Source organism: Seriola lalandi, unplaced genomic scaffold (assembly GCF_002814215.2).
Source record: "Seriola lalandi dorsalis isolate HSWRI2012SDOR001 ecotype SW California unplaced genomic scaffold, Sedor1 jcf7180002054956, whole genome shotgun sequence".
Lineage (NCBI taxonomy): Eukaryota > Metazoa > Chordata > Actinopteri > Carangiformes > Carangidae > Seriola > Seriola lalandi.
In genome coordinates, this window is record NW_019525507.1 from 1,575,818 (window position 1) to 1,599,600 (window position 23,783).

Here is a 23,783-nt window from a genome sequence, read left to right on the forward strand (position 1 = left end):
TACATACACTACACTTACAGTACATACTGTACCATCCTCATCACCTACTGACATATAAATATGGAATATTTCTCCCAGGTTTGACACGTGAAATGCTGTAATGCAGTTTCTTGAAAGAAGCATTGCTAAACAAAAACAACCAGACTTCTAGCCAGAAGTTTTTTTTTTCTTTTCCTACAAGATAACAAGACACCCTGAGGGGATCATATAGTGAGAGGGAGCAGCCCAGGTTCAAATTCATGGAGTGTAAAACTGGAGTCCAAATCAATATCAACAAAAGAAAGGTTCCATAAAAAAGGAACGACTATATGAATCTGCACTGCGCCCTCTCCTTTTACCTACAGAATAAAATGTGCAGCGCATTTTTTTTTTTTTTTAGGCAGATATTCACTTGGATGTCTCGATCAAAGTCACTTCACTGCAATACTGTACATGTAAATAACCCACATCCACTGCAGCAGCATTACCAAAGCCCCAAAACTACAACCAATGGTGGTCACCTGCAGTTCTTTCCATATCCAGGTCATTGTCCCGTTGCACTTTAATAATGGAAGCCACATTCACCCATTCACACACACATTCATACAGAACTTTTTCCTACAGATATTGCGCTTCTCTATCACACACACATACTCACACACCACTGATACATCAGGGAGCTATTTGGGGTTCAGTATCGTTTCCAAGGACACTTGGACAATGTGGAATGGAGGAGCTGGGAATCAAACCGGCGACCTTCAGATTAGTGGACGACTGGCTTGACCTCTAGGGCCACAGCGGAGTAAAATTACTAATTTATTCAAGCTATGCTGTGAAAAAAAATCCCCCTTCATATAGGACAACAAAGCTTTCAACAAATTAAAACTTGTATTTTGTCTTCATGATTTTTAATAATTAACACAGTCAATTTTCGACACTCATTGGTCATATATATTTCGATACGTGTCCAGTTTTCAAAGCAACAAGATGCTTTCATAGCACAATTAACAGTGATATCACAGTTACAAGCTGTGTTTAAGCACAGTCCTACATCAGGTGAATTAACAGAGAAATTAACAATTAAAGTCAGGAGAAAACAGGGATAAAGGAGTCAATTTGCATATTGATTAGAATGTATTCAAATAGGTTAGAGTGTATTTTCCTTATAATTAACTACAAAATCAAATTAGTCCCAATTGTTTCAATGTCCTTTCCTACATTGAAAATTAATTAAATCAATGCAGGCCCCGCTAACTTCAAGAATTGCTATCAGGTAACTTGGGTAATTTGTAATCACAATTAGGCAAATCTCTTGCCAGCCGACAGAGGTGCTGCATGCTAATGCTTCTTTATCTCCTCACCTCTCCTTAGTATTCAAGGATACAGTTACATGCAGAGTCACTATCAAAAGGCAGAATGATACGTTTTTACCACTTTGAATGAGCAAGGACACACTGTGTCGCAGACACAAAGCACTCGCCATAGTACACTGCAAAGCAGCATCCTGCAGAGACTTTCCTCCGCTGTCTAATGGCCACCAGGAGCTGCGAGACAAACCCTAGTGAGTGATTAGAGAATGAATATGTTATTGAATTTTAGTTTTAGCTTTTGGCTCACCTTTTGTACTTTACATCTAAGAGCGTAGAGCACTGTCTTATAACACGGTCGCTGCAATGTCAAACCCGTCTTTAGGTGCTGAAAAAAAATACCATGCATCGAAATTTTTATTCTGTGCACAAGATGAAGTAAATAAAAAGCGTGGAACATTAATTTAATAGAAAGAGTGCTGCACCTGCATGACTTTTTGCTGTTCAGGGAAGGTCTTGCTGAGTGAGCATGCTATTTTTCAGCTTTGTTCTGCAGCACATTCACCTGGAAGCTACCCAGTAAAGCTAGTCTACTTCTGTTGGGGTCTGAGGTACCCCACAGGGTGATGGGTAACTGCCCTGCATAAGGGCTCTTCAAAAATACTTGAGAAACCAGGGAGAAAAAAATCATCTGTACATCAGCCCTCAGACAGGCCTCATAAGTACTAAAAGCAAAAGGCAATCAATATGAAATCTTAATTCCATAGAGAAAAGCATAAGTATTAAATCGTGTTTTTTTCTGGTTTTGTTTTACCAGAAAAGACAGACCAAAAAAAGGCAAATGTTTTACACGCTTCATGAGTTGCTCATGCAGGACAGTGGGTAAATGCATCACTACCGCACACCGAGTGGGACAGACACAATGCTGCACAAAGATGATCAGATGTGCTTTAATACAGAAAAATTGCATTCTGCAACATTGCATCCCTCAGTGCCTTTGTAGTGGCACAGCCTAAGACTAAAGCCATAAAAAGAAAAGCCCACCAAGAAGAGCACAGTGTGTCCCAGTTTGAAATTACAGTGTTGATGCTCTACTTTATTATTAAGGCTTACATTTGACTTTCATCTTCTTTGTCACATGTTCTCTCTCTATCTCTCTCTCTCTCTCTTTCTCTCTCTCTCTGTCTCTCTCTCCCTCTGCTACAGACAACCCCAGCCTTCTCAGTCACGTTCCTGTTACCGTCCAGGTCCTGGACGTGAACGACAATCCGCCAGAAATAGCCACGGACGGGGAGGTCATTGTGTGTGAGAGCTCAAGGCCGGGACAGGTGAGCGTCTAGGATTCACCTAGAAAAATCTGCCTCTGCTTCTGTTTTTCTCTTTCTCTCTCTCACACACACACACACATTCAAATCTTTTTACACCCTCCAAAACACACACCGCAGAAGGGAGGTGTTGAGAGGTGTGTGTTAACCTCAGCCGTTTCCTTGAATACGAGCATTTCTCCACCGAACTATTGTTTTCCTCAGCGGTTCGGGTTTCTCACTGAGAGCCGAGCAGTGAGAGACCGTAGAGGCACTGGAGAGAGCTGCTTAATCATCCCTCATTGAAAATGAGTATCTCAGCAGCAAACCATGACAACTCTAAATCGAAGCTCATTCCAATTTGCTCTCAGTAGTCTTTGATTCATTCAAATTAAGAAGGTTTTTGAGATATAGAGCAATCAGCAGCATGGAAATGGCTGAAAGGCTGGTTCAACGAAGGATGATTGGGGGGGAGGGGGGGACTGAGAAGACACCAACTAAATACATTTTTAATAGTTTCGAGCTAGTGGGAGAAAAAGTTTGAATTAAAGTTTACATTAGATTTGAGTTATGGTTCCGTAGTAGCCTCAGGATTCTTAGCTTAGGGGATTAAGTGGGACGAGTTGTAAAGTGTTGAACGAGATAGTAGCTGCTCATTAATGTTTTAGGATCTGTTTGCATCCCAATTCTTACACCACACAGATGGGAAATTACATAATCAGTTACCAGGTGTACATTAAAATTGTAACAGGACACCTAGTTCCAATTAAGAGTTAAAGTACAATTATGAATATATGCTCAAAGTATATTAAACTGTAACCACGGCAACAGTACGCCAGTAAAATGACCATAAATATCAAGATGTGTGACTGACATCGGTGCTGAAACGTGTCTGCCAGTAAATAATGAAATGAGCTGATGTTTTGGATGTGAAGAGTGTGGATGTGATAACAGCAAGAGGAGGCATCTTGTCAGCTCAGGAGCCACAACACTGAACTGCACAGTGATTTGAAGAGTGTCAGTTCCTTCACGCTGTCAGCTACGATGTAGTATTTTAACACCACCAATAGCCAGACCTCTACAGTGTGTGGACAAGATCACAGAGAAACTCAAGCGCAAAACGTTGCTTAGACAAGTTCAGAGACACATCAGACTCATTATGTTGTAAACCAAATGTTATATTATGGAGAACAACTTTGCACCCACTCATTAAACCAACGAAGAAGTGATGTTTTCCCCTCAGGTAGGTATTTTCATGCAGCAGCATGAACATTGATGGAAACTAACATTATTACAGCTGAATTTTGGAGCCATTAAATCCAGAAGGAAAAAAAAAAAGAGCACAGAGGCTTCAACCAGTGCCAGCCTGTCAACCAAGTGAACTCGAGCACAAACAAAGCCCACCGTTAACACTGAACAGTCAAAGACAAAGGCTCTTGCAGGTACACGAGGAGCACAGCAACACCTCAGATCTCACACGGTAGATAAGAAGTCCCCGTGGTGACAGCGGCTATCAGATTGTTTTTCTCTCAACGCCGACTCTGTCCCTGCTCTTACTGTGCCTTTTACCAATTAAGGGTAACAAGCTGACATAAGTGGCAGTGAGGTTGCCCTGAGGACGCCCCTGTCATTGTAAGATTTGAGCCCACCCCACCACCCCACCACCCTCTACACTTCATGGTGCAAGCCAAACGCTCTGAAATCCGAGTGTCGCTACCAGCAACTCCCGTTCCGGCGGCGTACACAGGTAGAGGAGAAAACGTGGCTGTCGGTCAGAGGAACCCGCGACTCTGTCCGATTATGATCAAACAAATCATGAGACACGAATCAGACACTAAATCAAGCCTTTTGTCCTGCATGCAGTTAGAGTGAAAAGTGATTCTAAATAGTGCAGCAGCTAATTAAATGTTGCAAGTGTTGCCTCTGGAAAGTAATTTACCCTCTGTCTTCTGAACAATAGGTGATCCAGACTGTCACAGCAGTGGATAAGGATGACTTTGCCAATGGACAGCGGTTTTCCTTTGCTTTGCCGAGCCAGCTACCAGTTAATCCCAACTTCACCCTGAAGGACAATGAAGGTAATTAAAGTGATCAATATGTTTGTTTGCATTTCTTATGAGTTTTGCACTCTGCCTCCGGGGCAGGGCTCCGTCCTCATTGCTCACAATTCCAAGATCCAATAAGCCGTACCGATTTCCTCACACCTTGCAGGCGCAATAAAAAAAATATGCACTCAGCCAACTGGGTGCGACAGACACCTTAAGAGTCAAATGCCACAAGGATCATGAAACACGAAGGTTTGGCATGTTTGCGCTAATGTTGTCAGACAAATCACCCTCTTTGCCCCCCTCCCCTCCCCAAACCCTCTTCCTGCGTGCGTTATTCGTTGTCGTAACAGGGCGGAAGACGGCGGGTGTTACCGTGGCAACCATCTCAGTCTCAGGTGGATACCTAGCGCCGAGTTGGTCCGCAATCACAGGGCTTTTAAAAGCTCTCAGCCAGGAGATCTCACAGTTGCCCACTGAGGAGAGGAGGGGAGTTCACAGCACTCCAGATGAATCCCTGGGCCAGAGAGAGAGAGAGAGGAAGGAAGGAAAATAGAGAGGAAGGGGGGAGCACAAGAGATAAAAAATCGATGTGATAATAAGAGATAAGTCTGTTTGGCCCTTGGTCTGGTTGCTTCCCACTACAAGCCTTCCCCTGGCCTCCTTCAACTACATTGAGGTTCAGAGGGAAGTTTTACAGCATTCATTTAAGTGGCAGTCAGAGACGTCCCGCACCTCCACCTCCTAAGGGGAGGGGAGATGAATCAAACAAGGAAAGGATGAACTGCCTCACTGCTCCACGTATCTCCTGAAGGACAATGAATTATAATTTTTTTAGAGTGCAAATTTGGTATAAATAATTTATTGAGCAGCATTTTGCTTCAGTTTTACACATATTAACCCAGTAGACCAGCTCTGAAGTCAGCTGTTGGAGGTGAAATGGAAGTGTGATGTGTGTATTGTGTGCGATGGCAGAATACTTACTTTACTTTTCCACGCATTTCTCTTTGATTTGATCCTGTCGCGGGAGCCCTAATCAAAAAATTGAGAACGCCGTGATGAAAGATTCAGATCTTGGCGCCACAGTGACTCCCGTTTTATCCAGTCTAATTGAGGACTGGTATTTTGGCATCTCTTTACGGGTGTGAATATGATGTATATGTTGTGAAAAACACTTGTTAAATATTTCTTATCTTTGTCACTTCGTTACTCAGGGGTACTACCGAGAAATACACCGAGGTACACCGCTAGACTGCTGCATTCACAATATCTCTTGCTGATTTGCCATATGCTGCGTTCACAGCGCGGACTTGAAGGAAAGCTAATAAAAGCTAACACTGAAAAATCACTTGTTACCCAACATCAAGCTGGCCACAGTGATGCAGTCATCCTTTATTACTGTTGCTCCTCGCTGTGCTTTCTCTTCAGTAAGATGTCTGGCAGATGATCTGAGGCGTATTGCACAGTTGTGAACAGTAAAATTAGAATGTGGGTACAGATACCAGTAAAGGCAGAGTAGCCTTTGCTAGGGTGAATATTTCAACCAAAGAAATTACAGACACCGTGATCCTTGCAGCGTTTTTGTTTGGGGGTAATAGCTCCTGGTGGGGCCTTCCAGGGCAAATTGGTCTCACATGAGGAACAAGAGTAAGGGCTGCTCCTCGGATCAATGTGTTTGGAAAGCTGTGCTTGTATCAGGGAGACCAGGGGCATCCTCCTGAAGCCAGGCCTTACAGGCAAGTGACTGGCAGGTAGGTTTACCTGTGGGGACAGGTCTGCTTTTAGTGCAAATTAAACTCAAAATACCAGCAATCTGACAATATTTCTCGCTTATGCAAAGTGTTTCTGTCAAAGATTTAGCAGCAGTATATCCCGAAAGCATTCAGGAAGGAAACCCTTCTTTCTTGAAGGATTGATAGATTTTTTTCGTTTGGTTTGTGCTGTTTAAGTAATGGTGTTTCATTTTGGGTGTTAGCGCCCGTTGCCTACCGTCCTACATGCTATTGTTTTTCTCAAACTATATCCGTGATATAATCCCACGTGGGATTGGCCGATTACGTGTCATGACATGGAAAGGAAAAAAAGTATTCATATTTTAATCGCTGGTCATGAAAAGAACAAAGGGAGTTTTATGCAAGCCGTAGTGTGGGATAAGTAGAAGGAAAACTATTTTCTTACACCCTAAAAACATATCCTGTGAGGATAGCACAGAAACTCTAACATAATGGGACCTTGTGGTTCCTCATGCAGCTAGTCTGTCTCTCTAGGAAAGCTGTTAAAGAGCATGTTCTGATTTAGAGCAACAACCTGGACGCTTAGTTGACCAGATGACAGAAAGGCAGCTGCCCAGCAGAGCCTCTAACTTGTTCTGTTGACCGCGGAGTAGCTCCACTGGAGCAGTTAAATGCCTTAGTCAAGGGCACACTTAAGCTAGGTTTTAGATAAGGAAAGTGGTTCTCATTTTAAGAACTACCTTTTAAGCCACCTGCTATCAGACACACACACACACACACACATACCTCCTATTATACTCAGCTCATCAATGAAGAATAGGCCAAAAGCTCAAATGACAAATCATTATATTACAGTGTTGAGCATCAAAATTTCCTCTTTTTCTCCACTTGTTCTGCTGTGTAATTTATCTGCTTACTCGTTTATATTATAATTCCTCGTTCCTCGGGTCACTTAAAGTATTTCCCTCTAAATTCTTCGCAGCGCATCTGCACAAAACCCCCTCTTAATGATAAGCCGCTGCACCCCGAGTTCATACCGCCTCAGTCATCTCCAGTCACTCGGAGCCCGCATTTGCGCTCGCTCTCAAAAAGAGGTGTCGGGAGTCGTACGGCGTGCTGCTGCCACTGTGTATTAGAAGTTATTTGCTGTGTTCACAATATCGGGGTGAGAAAGAGAGAGAGGCACAATGCACCATACTGTTGACTCCTGTGTCTGATAATTAAAGTAAGCTCTTCACACTCGAAGCAGCTTCGCTCCTCGCTGTTGTAGCAAACCAACAGTTGGTGGCTGCTCTCTGCCAGGGCCTAATACCTCCCTCTGTTGTTGTGCAACTGACGAAAATCCCTCTCAGTCACTCACACGACTAACTCTCTCCTGACCTCCTTTCCTCCTCAGTTAGAGTTTGCTCACAGCGGATCCTCATGAAACTTGGTTTTATTTGTGGCTCAGTTTTTGTGCAAAAGAAAGAAAGAGGGATTAAAGTGGAGAGACTGATATTTTTAATGGCCACATCTTTAGTTAAATAACAAATGATTTCTGCAAATGATTCCTCCTTTTCATTCATTCCAGGTAATTTCACAATCAGGACTTTTAAAACAACTCGTTAACTCGAGCATTATGGCTTTTTCGGGAAGCTTTTCTGTCTGCTTGCAACTACATCAGATTTGTTGAAGGCTATTATCTTGTTACAATTGGTTCAATTCCTACGGAGACCTGTACTGTAACAGCTCCAGCTCTGCTTAACAATACCCCATCAGCACAGTGGTCGAGTGTCTAAGAAGAAAACACAGATTCAGCCGTAAATTCAGAACAAGCTCTCTTCCTTGCTTATGGAATCTTTTGCCGTGCATCCTTAATCACGTTGTCGTCATGCCGATGTGTTGATGTAGTTAAAGTGCCTGATGCTCTACAGTAAATGCAGGTCAAACTCCTACAGTGTATTAGGCACCATTAAAACAGAAAAACAAGGGGAATGCTTCTGCTCAGCTGCTCTGGGTAAGCACTTTGTGACAAACCTGTTCTGTTAAAAGCCCTTTAAAAGTATTCAACTTGACTATGCCTACTTTACAATGAGTGAAAATTGAATGCCTCTTTGATCTCGTTATCTGTCACATTGTGATGACATTTGCTTCTAAAAAGGCAATTAAACGGAAGCTATGATCTCTAAATAACCCACATACTTAAATAGATCAATTGATTTCTGAAGGCATCGTCTTCCAGTGTGCATACAGAAGACCTTACAATATTACAGTTAATCAGCTGTGTTGAAAGAAGCGCCGTCAAGTCATTGATATGTGGGACGTTTAATTAGCTTTTATGTCATTCACACTTCCCTTGCAATGGGTGTTATACTGCTACATTCCCAAACACCCATTATCTGCTGAAACAGCATGATTTGTGCGAAGAGTGCAGAGCAGCATGTCTCGTGCTGGTTTTGTCAAAACAGCTGAAAATCCTGACATTGGAGTGTTTGATTAGCTTTTACTCAAGTAAAGTTCAGATGTTTCCCTTATTACTTCATATTTGTTATTTAAAGCTCCCGTATTTTACACTTTTACAGTGTTTTATGTCAAGTGTTGATCCACGAGAAGATATATTTGTGGTTTTAAGAACCAAAAACCATCTCAATGTAGTTTTACATCAACTCTCTCAGGATTCTCTCTGGAGCTCTAGCAACGACAGGTCAGTGAGCCAATCAGAAGAGAGGAGGCTCTGATCCTCTTTTCTGATTGGCTGACTGTTTTCTGAGTGATCAAAAATAAATATATAGTAGATTTCAGGTAAACACTTAGAGAAACAAAATCCTGCAAGGTTGGACGGTGGGTCCAGATGGGCAGGGCTTGGGACATGACTGAGGATGGGATGGTGACTGCTTTGTCGTGACATCACAACGTTACACGGCTGGTTTTAAGGCTCAGTTTCTGAATACAGGTTGTGTGCATTTCTCTGTGGTCTGAGGTTTTGATATTTTCACAGTATTAATATAGAACCTAGACCTGCTTTATATTCAAAAAAGACATGAAAATATCTTCTTTATACAATATGGGACCTTGAAGAAAAAGAAATAACATTGTTTATTGTTTTTTTTTTTTTATAATAGAAAAAGCAAACATTGTTTTGCAGAATCCTTGCATGTTTGCAGTAAGACCTCAGCAACCAGTGGTGCCACATCGGAGCTGTGAACCAATTTGTTTCTGCATAACAGAGGAACATAATAATAGTACTCTCCAGTCCCCATTGATTGTTACTGCAAAAGCATACAGGCCAACTCATAATTAAATCAAATACGCAAAACACAACCTTATGAAGCAAACATACCATACTGTGAATATGCTGAAACCAATGCAGCGGGCAAAGCGTATTGTTTTCCACACGCAGCCTGATCATTGACTCCTATCTGTTGTCACTGCTGGCCATGTTTTGTTAAGCTAAGCCTTACTGAGTCACACTAATCCTTATTGAATTCAGGGTCTTCTTTTAAAGGAGATTGTTACGTTTGTCTCTTGATGGGCTGATTGTTACTCTGCATGAAACGCTTATTATTTCTACAAAAAAATGATATTAGAATTTGAACAACTCTGAGCAATTAATCAACACCTAGTAATACCTAGATGTATAACAGTGTATGTATTTGTCCTGCTCTGCTTCGTGCGATATGTGACTTGTTTTGGGTCAATAAGCCCCTTTCAACCAAATAATTACAGCGTAATTAGTCTAATAGAGAGTAATTACACTCTACATCTTGGCACGTGTGGACCAAACAGTCTTTTCATGAGTGCAGATTTCACCCACAAAGCTTTGGCAGCATGTTGGTTGTGAACTGTTGGCTAGAAGATGCTACTCTGCTTAGCTTGGGCTATAGCAGTCAGCACAAGAAGTGCGAACGGTTAGCCAGTGAGATTGTAAACAATGCCGTATTGTCCACTCTCTGGGAGCCTTATGGTTTCCCAGTGTGTGTTTTTTTTTTTTTTTCAAATAGTTTCTTGGAGCAAAAAGTGATGTGCGACAATATCACTTGATCGTGTTTATTAAAGGATATAGGGTTGAGAGTGCTTGTCATATGCTACCGTACTCAGTTAACTTATTTACATGTAGCAAGTGCACGTAGTTTGTGTCGCTGCTTTTCCAGCATTGAAATAGTGTACTCTCTACTCACTGATGATGGTGACCCTGACCCTATAGAGCCCTGTAGATAAATTAGAGAACAATAAGATAAGAATTAAATTCTATAAACTTTCATACTGCTACTGATACTTCTGGAAGTAAAAATAACAGAGGTGTGGCTCTAAATACCTGCAACACTTACACAATATAAACCTTTTCTTTACACGGTAAGAAAATATAACCATGAGCCATCTCTAACATTAAGTGCAAATAAATTCATAACGTGACCCGGTGTGTATTGTGTCCCACCGTACTGTAGCACGGTGTGTTGTGCTCCAAGTTGCAACTGGAGAGAAAGTTCGTGCTGAATCCCATCAGTGGCACCTACACACACCCACCAAAGTTCACAAGGAATCCAGCTAAGTGCATGTGTAGGCAAGTGTGAAGTCTGTAGAGATGTGTTTGCGTCGCGTCGTGTCTATTGTTGATTTATTTTTGGTGTGCTGTTTTTTTGTTTTTTTTTTCCCAATCACACTTCATATGTTCTACAGAGAGTCAGCTCTATGACAAAGATTCACTATATGGTAAACACTTAAAATATCTCAAATTTGAATAAAGTTGTGCACCTCTTAATTGCAAAATAACACCAACTGTTTTTTGCTCAGGTTTTTGCCTCAGACATATTCATAAACATTTAATCTTGAAATCACAAGAGAGAGTTGAAAGTGACCTTATAGATCATAACTGAGTCCTAAAGTCATACACTTCTGCCAATAAAGTTTTATTTTTATGATGCTGTGAAACCTTACTTCACTTTATATCTTGAGATGGAGAGACAGGAATGCATAAGTGATGTGAGAATTATGTAAGCAATGCCTTGCCTATCGTGCTAATGCTTTTGGAAGAGTGAAAAAATGAGGCCATTTGCCAGTTACTGGTTCGTACTCTGTCTTAACAAACCCAGTGCTAGAGACATTCCACAGGGTTGTGTAGAAACCTCTCTCACACACACACACACACACACACACACACACACACACACACACACACACACACATGTATATTAATGCCTGTGTGCATCTTATGTGATAGAAAACCAGATACCAGGAAAAAAAAAAAAAAAAGAAAATTGCTTGCAAGTGATTTGCAAAATGACACAGATCAAAATGTGCAAGATCATTTTCTCTGAAGCATGAAATGCTCTTAAAAGCATATTTTCCCTCATTTCCCGGTGGTCACCTGCCTCGCACTGCAGGTAGCATCGCATAGTGCGAGCTGTCACAACACAGTTAAACTGTGACTGCGCTAACGCGTGCTGTCTCTCCTCTCATGTGGATGCCGTGTGGCTGCAGATGGCCCATCTCACTGCGGTGTTAATCAACAAGCGCACGAGCTCTCCTCCACCCACCTGCGACGAGAGACGGTTTAATGCGAAATTAGCATGGCATAATTGATGTGCACTTCCTCGTTGTGGTCTGTACAAGGACCCCGTGCCGCATAGTTATTCTGTGCTTCAAAGTGTAAAGGATGTGACGGTGAACACGACATACACACAGGCTTGTTTGTCTCACTCTCTCTCTCTCTCTCTTTCTCAGTCCCCTCAGTCTTCGTCCTCTCTGCTCTCCCTTTGGCTCACACACACACACACACACACACACACCTCCTCCATTTACACCCGCTCCCCCTCCCCCCTCTTTTCCTCTCATCTTCCAACTCCCCATCTCTCTTCCTTGTTATTTGCATCTCACACTCTCCACTCTCTGAAACCCCCCACCCATCTGCTTGCTGATACGGTGATACTGCGAGTCTGACTTAATAAAGCTTGAAGTACGTGTTGTCATTCCAACTGTCGATCATTATAATTATTCATAGATGGAGCAGAGATTGGAGTGGGAGGCAAGGTCTCAGAGCAGCAGCATGATAGTACAGCACGGCGGAGGTGGGGTTTTTTTCGCTGGGCGGAAAAAGGAAAAGGTTGCCCCGTACATGAATCAGCATTTTTGGGAACTTAAAATATCATGTACATGTTTCATCTGCAAGGTTCTACTTAGTCAGTCAAGTGAGACCCAAATTAGTCATCCGGGTACCTGAATCACCCGGCCATATAGTTTGAATGAACAGGGATGAGTGATCATGTGCTGTAGCAGGTGGTGTGGTTCAAACATGTGATTCCTTATCTTAAAATACAACTATTACAAGAGATATTTTTGCTTTAAATTTTCCATAAAACTATTGCTATTTGAACAGATAACAGATAAACTGATGATCTCCTGCCGAGACAAACCTCCCACACACACTCACCCCACAGAGCCTGCTGGTCACCAGGAAGCATGGCGTGTTAGTTTCTTACTGGTAAACCTTCAGACCAGCGCATCGTGTGAAGTGGTCATGTGCTAGCCTGCGTGTTGTTTAAGCTTCTTAGCAGACATGCCCTTCAAAAGGAAGTGTTTAAAAAATGAAATGCATCTGAAATGAGCTTCAGCTGCACTGCGGATGGAAGGATACAGTTAACACTTAGCATCCCCGTGTAAGTTTGGCTAACAAGCTAGCCTCAGCAGCTACTGCATGCTACTCTTTTAACCACAACAAATGATGCCGTAAAGCTGGTTATGAAGGGGTATTTCTCCCAAAGCAAACATGTGAATATCAAGTTAACATGCACAATTCCAGCCATATTAAACCACTTTTCTACTTATAGGCTTCAGCGTGCTGACCACTTCGCTTAAGGCTACCGTGTAAAGTAGTTCCTCTAATCAGATTATAAAAACATGGTCATTCAACATTATTTTTAGTTGTAGTTTATTTATAGCAACAACGCAATTTAACATAGCTCCAATCCAAAGCATGAAACTGATGTTGTCGTGCTAATTTTTCAACTTATGTCCCTAGTTGGGCTTTTACGTGTACAGTGTAATTAAAACTCTTATTTTTCATTATCATAAAACCACAATACACTGCAACTATGAAAGTTGAGTAAAATATTATATTGAAAATGCATTGATTGTGATGTATACTCTATGAAGAGACAACAACAGCAACAACATAAAATATCAAAATATACAATTCCCATTTTTTGCTTTTGCTAATGTCCAGTATCAATAAATATCAGTAAAGGAAGTGTTAACAATAAATATCAGCTTACATTCTCTTCACCTGAGCTTAGAATATGTTACACACTGTAGTTTATGATGACAGTCAGTGTAACACAGTAACTTTGTTTTGATAGGAATTAGTGTGCAACTGGGAAGGATTTTATCGATACCACCGCCATTATTGAGTCTGCCTATTGGTCCGATTCCTTAACGATTCCTGATCAATTTTCTGTGACCAAACACCTCATGTGCTCCCACTACAATCCTCCCTCCTTTAAAACAGCTTGCTCCATCTGTTGGGTTGAGAATAACTACACTCATACAGAACTGATTGAGGTGTAAACACATAATATTTATTGGATAGAGCATTTTCTACAGAATCACGATACAAATGAAGATAGAAATTATAGAAGGTATAAAATGTTTAAAATGAACGAAGTATAACACTGAGCTTTGGATCTGCCGCCTGGTAATTAGTCCAACTCGTCGCCCCCCCCCCATGCAGATTTTCTTTCATACATTTTCCAATATAACATATTGTGGCTCTGCTGAATACATGATGGATATTTACTGAGAGATGTGCATCATTATTGCCCAGTCCAGCTAATCAACATTTTAAATTCAATATTTCATCAATTCAGTCAATGTCAGTCCATCTTGCATTAGTCCAGAGTTGTGACTAAACCTTGACTGAGAGACGAGATCCTCATTGATAGTCATGAAGAGTAACATCAAGCCCATATTTTGTCTGGACAGGGTCTCCACAGAGGTTGCTGCAGGAAAGCACATGTTTCATGTGTTGCAAGGACATGCAGTATGAACGTGTGTACCACACACACGACGCAGTTATCTTTTCCGAGCTGCAGTTTATGAACACCTTTGGTGTTTATCAAACGTAATAAATAAAATTGTATTTCACTTTTGTATGTCACTTTTGTCACGGACAAAGTAAAAGAACAATGCCCTGTAAAACCTGTAGAGACCAAGAGACACACTGCCCAGCTGTGTTAGAGATAGACAGACAGACAGACGAGAGAAAGAGACGCATGTCAGCTTAACCTTACTCTTATTTGCTGGCATCAAACTTAATTCAGTACCTTCTTTACTGCTGTTGCTGCATTTCACTCTGATCGTGTTTTTTATTTATTTATTTTTCCTCTTTTCATGACCAGACGGATATTTCCGCTTCATCCTCTCATCAGAGTTTTAAACACTGACACCTGCTTTGACATGAGGGGGTGGTTGGGGCCCTTGTGTAATTTGCGGAGCCCTATGCAACTTGCCCAGCACTGAAAAACACGCCGGCATCGATAAAAGGAATTGATAAGCTCGGGGGCACATGATACCGATGGTGCAGACAATTTGGAAGCGCTTCAATGAATCTTACTGTTGTTTTTGCAGTGGCCTTTGGCTCAAACAAATCTCCTTTTTCTGACAACGTGTTCTCCAATGTGAAGTAATATATGGCTTCTAAGACACATAATCTTTCTATTGTGACTAGTATATTCATGTTGTAGAGTGTAGGCTGTCTTATCAAGAATATGGATATGGACTGACGTGGTTGCACACAGCTAAGAGTGCAGGCCAGTTGGAGCTCATCAGTCTCAGGTTACAGGTTAAAGCTCACCTGGGAGCGAGTGCTGACATCACAATAATCTTATTCTCAACTTTTTTTTACAAGCACATACACGTGTTAGAGCTGCGTGTTGATTTGCGTCCTCTTCTTCGCTGAATCCTGCACTAACACTTTCCTTTAGAGCTCTCTCTTATTTGCCTTTTCTTCTCAGTAAAGTCAGCCTCTTTTTTTTTTTCTTTCTTGTTTATCTAATGGCATGTTCCATTAACAGAGGTGTTTCAGCAGAGGCCAAGGTGAACTGCTCTTTTGCAGCACATTAAAATAGTAAACGAACACCTTTGAAATTAATTAGCCTTGGCACACGGGGAAGCAGCCAACACAGTGAGAAATCTACCGGCTTAAGATACTTTCAAGGCAAAACAAAAAAGAAACGATTCACAATGGCAGGCAATTGATTTTTTTCCCCTGTTTATCTGACAATTCATACCCTTAATCTAAATGTGTGTCTGTATAAATACGTAATTGTAGGCTTTACTGAACGAGCAATGCAATTGAGAGAAAACCATCAATTTGTCTTTTTAGCCGAGGGGTCTAATTTCCCCCAACTATTTTTTTTTTTCTTTCATTATAGACAGCACGGCCAGCATCATTGCAAGGCGGCGGCGTTTCAACCACCTGACCCAGGAGCTGTACGAGCTGCCTATTGTGGTGTGGGACGGCGGGGAGCCATCGCTGAGCGGTACCAGCACCTTGACCCTGCGGGTGTGCCCGTGCCAGCGCCACGGCAGGATCCGGATGTGCCAAGGCGAGGCGTTCCTCTCCTCTGCGGGTCTCAGCACGGGGGCTTTGATCGCCATCCTGCTGTGTATAGTCATCTTGCTGGGTGAGTTGGGACAGCCGCTGTGGGGACTGCAGCAGGGGTGGGTGGGGGGGGGTAGCTGCCCAGGGGGCAAATATCCTGAGGGCTTGGACGGAGGAGATGGACCATAGAGGGGGCAGGGAAGAGAGGAAGGGTTTGAAAAGGGTTTGACAAGGGCAGAGGGAGAGGAGAGGGATGAATAGACATGTGAGGACTCAGGTAGAATTTAGAATGAGGGTGGAAAGAGTTAGAGAGGGTGGCGGTGGAAGAGAAAGAAACGGATATGAAGGACAGAAGAGGAGAAGGACAAAGAGAGAGGAGGCTGGAGGAGAGGTGAGTAGAAAAATGGTGAGGACAAAGAAGAGGCGGATTGGTCAGTGTGATTCAGAAAGAAGTCGCATACAACTGAGAGAATACTGAGAATAACCTTACAGTGGCTGGAGAGAGGGAACTTGAGTCTGAGAGGAGTGAGGACTCATGTTCAAACAGGCAGCTCCAATCAGAAAATCAGATTAAGACCTAAATCACGTTTATTGATAAATTGAAATTCTTCTCTTACTATGCAACTGAATCACCCCCACCCCCACCCCCCGCCGCTTGGCATGTGCTTGACATTGCATGTTGTGACTAGAGGAGCAGAGGACAAGCGTGGAGGAATGTGGTGACAGCCACTTCTGTTGATTTCATGTGTGACGGATGTGTTCTGCAGCATGAATACAAAAAAACACAGTGAGAATAAACAGGAGCTTACGTCCATGTTACCAGAGCCGCCGCAGCGCCCAGAAAACATTTCCTCAGTCAATGATGTGCGTGCCTTGTTACTATGGCAACCGGTCCTTGAAGTGACAGCAAATGATTATTTATGTACACACCTGCAAATATTATATTGTCACTTTGAATGTAGGATGAGGACAGTCAGTTGTACTGTTCAGATTTAAAAAACAAAAAAAACAAAAAACAAAAAAAAAAACACAAATCTGAACATGATGTTAGAAGAGGAAGATGTGACACAAATTCTATATCAAAGATCAAATCATTAAATTTCCTGTCTCCTCTCGGGGGTTGCGCGAGGCGTCGCACACCCTGCAAACCGAACTGCAGTAGAACATGATTAGACAAAACCGTCTAATAACACGGCCTCACCGTCGCCGCTCTCCCCTCCTCTCTTCAGCGATTGTCTGTGGACATTAGTGCGTGAAGGTTATGCATATTCATACTGGCTGTCTGCCTCCTCTATGCCAAAGTCTCTGGCTGAGGCGAACAAAAGGCCATCACCACTGTTTGGAGCGAACGCTTGAGTGAGAGACACACGCTGAATCACTAATCGTCAGCACAAGACAAAGTCTAGTTAGGACAGAGAGAGAGAGAGAGAGAGAGAGAGAGAGAGAGAGGGAGGGAGGGATAAACGGGGGGAGGCTGGAACTGATCTCCACCACATATGTCCTGGTGGTGTAGTGGACTAAGACGCATACTGCAATATCCCCAGGTTTAAATCCCCCTGGGGGGCTTCTGTTGCATGTCATGTCTCCCTCTCTCCATGACATTGAGCCTCACTGCTTATTTACACCTGGTATTAACGTGCCATCCAATCCACGGAGCCTTGCATTTATACCTGGTATTAATAAGAGTTTTCATTACCTTGATTCTGCTCTCATTGTGGTCGGATCTGAATCTGCAAATTATTTAGGTGGGGCCGGCAGACTTCAAGCTGCTGCTGGAACATGTAGTTTTGACGGGGTTTGCTTACATGAGTGGGGAGAACAACAATGTGAACTCACTGTAGCGATTGCATTTACACCTGGCTGATATTCAGTCATATGATGATCACAATGCATTCTGCATGCATGAACACCTTGGCTTAATGTTGGGGTTTTTTTCAGATGAAGATCACATGTTAATGTGTGAGGGGTGAATCGGGTCATAGATAAAGATAAGAGGTTTAGGCTTCATTACTTTATTGTTTGATCAAATATTTCCTCATATAAATGACGAACATTTCCTTTAGTCTTTTTTTTTTCATGTAACTAAATATACCGAACACAATTATTCCCCATTCAGAGGTATTGGGGAAAAAGTATAATTTTAGCACCAATATTTATCTTCACTAGTCGCTCAACATGCCCCCAAAAATTTTGATTATAGATACATAAACCACAATGAACTTGTTTGAGGTTTAAAAAAAAACTCAACATGTTTCAGATGAACAGGAGGTTTTACTAATGTGGATTTAGAAATACAGACTACAGTGGTAAAGCCAGCACATTAGTGTTCATATCCTTTACATAGACGTGGCTTCCACTTTGAATTCTTGCTGGTATTTGCTTGTCAGCTTGATTTGTTTGTGTCTGATTGTTTTCCGTCTGCCCAATTAATGTCCGTGTTTTATCTCTGTGCCCTCTAATAAGCCATCCTAATTAAGCCTGCAGACAACCAGAAAGGGATACAAACTATCTCTGAACTGTCTCAGTTGATAAGGTTGGCCTTCTACACATCAACCTAAAAAAAAACAAAAAAAAACAGAATATTCATAAGCAGATCATTGTTGGGATTTTACTCGTTTAGTTTCAAAGAGAATGGTAAAGAATCACAGTGGTAATTGGATTGAAAACACAAGCCTAATAAGTGTATTTCTACAGTCTCTGCTTAATGTAGGATCAACTGCGATGACTTTGTTGTATCAACACAAAGCAAATACTTACATTCACTGCAATTGTAGTAGCATGTCTTTGGTAAAATATAACATTTCCGTTCATTTGAGGATCTTATTTTTAGTAATAGTCCTTAGCAACAAGTTAAAGGACGAATATGCAAAGTGCCAACGTTAGTCAGAATATTTTTCTGGGACTATAGCCATTTTAGGTCTGACTCTAGGTGATGCATGACATGGTATTGGTGGTGATATCGATAAAGGTGAAGAAGTGCTGTGCTGTATTTGTGTTTCAAAAGCACAAGACAATTGACTTTTTTAGTGTTTTTACTCACAGTATACTTGCAGCTGAGGTCTAAGCTTTGAGAAGTTACAAGCAGCTCTTATTTCGATTAGACACATTGTGTTAGAATGCAAGACGCTCCGCGAGTCGTCCAATCTTCAATAACCAGGATATAAATGCAGCATAAATGAGACTCCTGCCGTCGCCCCTGCGCAGCAAATAGATATCCGTAGACTAGAGTAATGCTCCCTGGTGCTGTAAGTGGTGTATTGAGCAACAGTTAAACCTCAGCTGGCCTTGGGTTGGCATATGAAATGACCTGAATGAACCACTGACGGAGCATTAATGCGGAGAGCGTATTACAATGTGCTGTGTATAGTGAATAGGAATATACTACAAATACAGGTAGATCACGGGATGTGGAGAGTGCAGAGTGGTGTAGGAAATGAAAAGGTGCATGAAGTCAGTTTCTGGGTAACATTTCTTTTTGTTTTTATTATATTCAGGCTGTTTACCTCTAAACCACAGCGAGATGTGAAACTGTGAATAGTGGGAGCAAAAAGTTCCAAACTCCAAAATATGCATGTAGAAGTAAACATAAAAAAGCAGAAATGCTTTATTTCCTCAGTGATTGACCCAGCTCACCTCACACACACACACGCTCACATCCTTGCGTTGTGTAATTGGTTGCTTTAAACAAGTAGAGCGATAAGCACTGTCCCAGACAAATTGCATTTTTCACCCTCTCTAACCCCACTCGGGCAGCACCAGTGCACCAGGTGGAGGGAAGTGAATTTGTTTTTTGTTTTTTTGTTTTTTTGAATAGATTAATCACATGCAGGTTAAGGGACATTTCATTTAAAAAAACACAGTGAACACTGAACAATGAAATATATGTAGATAGATGAATCTGTGCGTAATTACTTTTACAAAAGTCAAACTTTCTTTTCTTTCTTTTTTTTTTTTTTTTATCCAAGCCGGAATGGAAAAATTTTCTGTGTTGCATTTTACATTTAGACTTTTACACTGTTAAATTACAACTCAATCTGGGCTTGTGTAATGCCTCATGGGCTGACAGGTTGCTGAGTTACTGGACTAAGTGGTGGCTATCTGTTATATTGCCAAGTGAAACATTCTGACATCAAACAAAAAGACACAGAGAAATAGCTGAGCATCAATCCAGACAATGTTTTACCGATAATTTATTATTTTTGGCTCAAGGCACAACTGCTGGCTAATAATATTAATATTTGCCTTATACCCAAGGCTGGGTTATCAGTCTGTCCCAGAGTTGCGGCGCACTCCCATTCACAATCATTTGGTGTAAGTTGATTGTCTTAAGTCAGTCTTTTTTTCTTTTTTTTATTGTCTTGACGTTCTGATACAATCAAACATGTTTAATATTATCCTACGTTTTTAGTCCTGGCTCATGCAGATAGTGGCGTTCAATGACGCTTTCTTCAGCACCAAACAGGAAACAGCGAACTGAGCTAATAGTGAGCGTGGAGGGAGGCGAGAGAATGTGAAGCGGTTTGGTGTGAGGCCGGCGTTAAATACATGAAGTGAAGTGAGGGAGTAAAGGCTCCGGTGTTTGAGTCTAGGTCGACTGTCATTGAAACTGCTGTGAAGTCTGTTTACCGCACCGCACCATGTACGCCAAAATGGATTGCTTGAGCAGCTACAGTAGATCAGCCAAATGTGTCATTGCATCCTTGGCTTTATGAAAGCGGAAACCTCCACTTCCTCTTAATCCAGCAGCACCTTCCTGTCTCTCTATCAAGCTCTCACCTTGAATGTGCTATAAGGTGCCTCTTCCCGAGAGGCCGGCCTAACACAGTAATGTGTAGTTGTTTAGATAAAGATAGAATATAACAGTTTGATGTATGATGCCAAGATGCTGAGAAACTTTTATACCACCCCCCCGCCCCCTTGATTCTTTATGTTTTTCCTGCTGCTTACATTCAGTGGATTTCATTAAGAAGCAAAGCGACGCCTCTGCAGGAACGCTGATCTGTCTCGCTCATCTCTGCTGATAGCATTATGAACTCCTTTCAGATATTGGACTGCTGCAAAAATGCTCTTCCCCTCGCTGATGCTATTTTATTAAATGGATGTTAGTGTTAACATCTCGCAAAGGTCATCATTAACCCAAAGAGGCACAACTCTCATTACTTGTAGGAACAAGATCACAAGCTGTAGCGTGTCATCAAATATAACTTGGCTTCATGACTTCATTAAAAGTCAGGAAAGACTGTAAGCTGGTTATCAACACGGACATTTTGCAACATCATGCCGTATTTTCACTGATGCGCTTCTCCATTACAAGTCTCACCTAAAAAGTAGATGATTACACGAGACGTACCTCCATATGCTTCCTTGCTTGATGTATTGCATTTTGGCTGGATGTGAGGTTTGAATTGGCCCCGCAGATGATCATAATGTGTGCATTGTCGTGCTCCCAACAGCTTGCATTCAAAGAATCATCACAGCCTCGACGCTAATGTCGGCTAATGCGATTATTGATTTACAACTCCTCGACGCTTGGCCAGTTTTAGTGTCCTGATGGAAAATCAGATAAATATGCACATGAAATTGGTTGGTGTTGATTTGGTTTGCTGTTTACGAACCACGGCATGTTCGTCTGTCATGAGCTATGAATTAACGAACAACAACACAGGCACACACAGAGATTGGTATTAGCATAAAAGAAACGGCTGAGCATTGTTACCACATTCAGCTGTTCCATTATGTGATGTTCTGCTAAGCGGTTTGTTAATTTAATTGTTGAAAAAAGCAATTTACTTTTGTCTAGAGCTTCTAAATATTATTTTGCAGAAAATAACTTTATATGTATATTATTGTTGTATATGGTTTTCATTTTCTTTTTTGTGGCATCATCCTCAGAAATATAACCACTGATCTTCTTTTTCTGTCTTGCAGCCATCGTTGTTCTCTTCATCACACTGAGGCGGAGCAAGAAGGAGCCCCTCATCATCTCTGAAGAGGACATTAGAGAGAATGTGGTCACCTACGACGATGAGGGCGGCGGCGAGGAGGATACCGAGGCCTTCGACATCATCGCCCTGCGTAACCCGGCTGCCGCCGAGGAGCTCAAGTTCCGGCGGGACGTTCGCCCGGAGGCGAGGCAGCACTGCATCCCGCCCCGCGGCCACCGGAGCCCGTCGGTGGAGCTGGACGAGGTGGACGTGCACGAGTTTATCAAGCAAAGATTGGTAGATGCCGACTTGGACACCAGCGTGCCACCCTACGACTCCCTCCAGACCTACGCCTACGAGGGTCAGGGCTCACCCACAGGATCAATCAGTCCTCTAGACTCTCCCGGCACGCATTCGGAGCAGGATTATAACTACCTGGATGACTGGGGGCCCGAGTTCCAGAAACTGGCAGAACTGTACGGAGAGGCAGAGTCAGATGTGACAACCTAGTCTGTCATTTCACTCCTGTTCAAACCAAATCTGTTTGAAACCTGTTTTTCAAAATTTTCAGTGAACAATATAAACAAACAGAGATGCTTTCGAACTGATCTGGTGGTTTTCAACTTCTATTGTTGAACTAAAAACACTGCTCTATTTTTTTTTCTCCTTTTCTTTTCTTTTTTTTCTTTCTTTTTTTTTGTTCCAGTTTGTCGCTTTGGATCATGGGTCGTTCATCTGGAAGTATTAAATCAGATTTTGAGATGGAAGAACAACAATATGGGGAAAAAGGAAAATGGTAATTTTCCTTGGTGTATATTTTTTATTGCTCAATAAAGTCCTGAAATCCATATGAGTGGATATGTGAAAAAATAAAATTGTACACTTGTCTTCTTCCTCCAAGAATGGATCTGCAGCACTGCATGCAGCTCAGATTATCATGGTGGGAGGCATTACCAAAGGTGTTCATGATTCACCAAGCAGAGGATGACGCTGAGCCAGCCATATGCGCAATAATGACACCTCCAGTCAACATTACATTTTGTGTCATTTATTCCACGTTGCCATTATCTTTGAAACGCTCATCGAAATCAGCCATATATGGAAATTTGTGTAAATGTCTTTGATGTTAATTGAGGAGAGGTGAGGTAATACAGAACGACTTACCAAATGCAACTTCAAGCGGATAGCCTTATCACAACTGGCATTTTAAATAACATTACGCTCAGCAAACCATGAATGTGATTGACTTTTTCCCAAAGCCAAAACCTTGTGAACCCGTCAAAATGCAAAACATTTTGCTTCCCCACAAAGGCAGCTGACTGCTAATGTTATTCTAGAGCCACAAACCCCCCCCTACCCCCCCCCACCCCAAAAAAAAGAGAAAAAAAAGAAAAGAAAAATGCAACCTTGCTATCCCAAACTTTCCCCAGGGTCTCCTCATGGTCAATTTTCCAATTTATTAGGGGTTTGAGAGCCCCTCTATAGGAGCTGGTCTCTCTGCATTGGTTCATTAATTTTCTTCTGCGTGACGCCTTTTGCAATGGAGCCGTGTAGGGAAATACAGGGATGCAGTCTTTTAGATGGTGCAGAGGAACTTCAGAGCTATGTCCCACGTTCAGTAGTCCATACTGTGGAGAAATGACGAGCATCAGTGCGGCTGGTGTACTAAACTTTACTCAGTTTTAAGTGTTTTTTGCGAAGGTTCACTATTGTCCTATAATACCAGGCAAAGAAAAAGGGTCATGGAGCCACACTGCTGGATGAAGAAGCTGCAAGGAGCTGTAGGGACACCTTGAGGAACAAAAAGGTGTCCCTACACAGAGAAACAAACTTTTCGCACTTTTCATCAGCCCCAGTTTGATTAACGTCCTTTAATGCACATCTTGTATGAAAAAGTAAAGTACACTGATTTATTGA

At 42.0% G+C, this 23,783-nt stretch overlaps 1 protein-coding gene across 1 annotated transcript in view; it reads left to right on the top strand.

Annotated features, from left to right (window-relative positions):
* The window catches only part of LOC111645745 (cadherin-18), an 80,653-nt gene extending 57,939 nt beyond the window's left edge, over nucleotides 1-22,714 (top strand). The window contains exons 9-12 of the mRNA XM_023395040.2: nucleotides 2,493-2,614; nucleotides 4,551-4,668; nucleotides 15,773-16,024; nucleotides 21,871-22,714. Of these exons, the coding sequence (XP_023250808.1) occupies nucleotides 2,493-2,614; nucleotides 4,551-4,668; nucleotides 15,773-16,024; nucleotides 21,871-22,376 (998 nt within the window). The 3' untranslated portion in view covers nucleotides 22,377-22,714. The remainder of the gene's footprint in view (nucleotides 1-2,492; nucleotides 2,615-4,550; nucleotides 4,669-15,772; nucleotides 16,025-21,870) is intronic.
* Nucleotides 22,715-23,783: the final 1,069 nt, after the last annotated feature.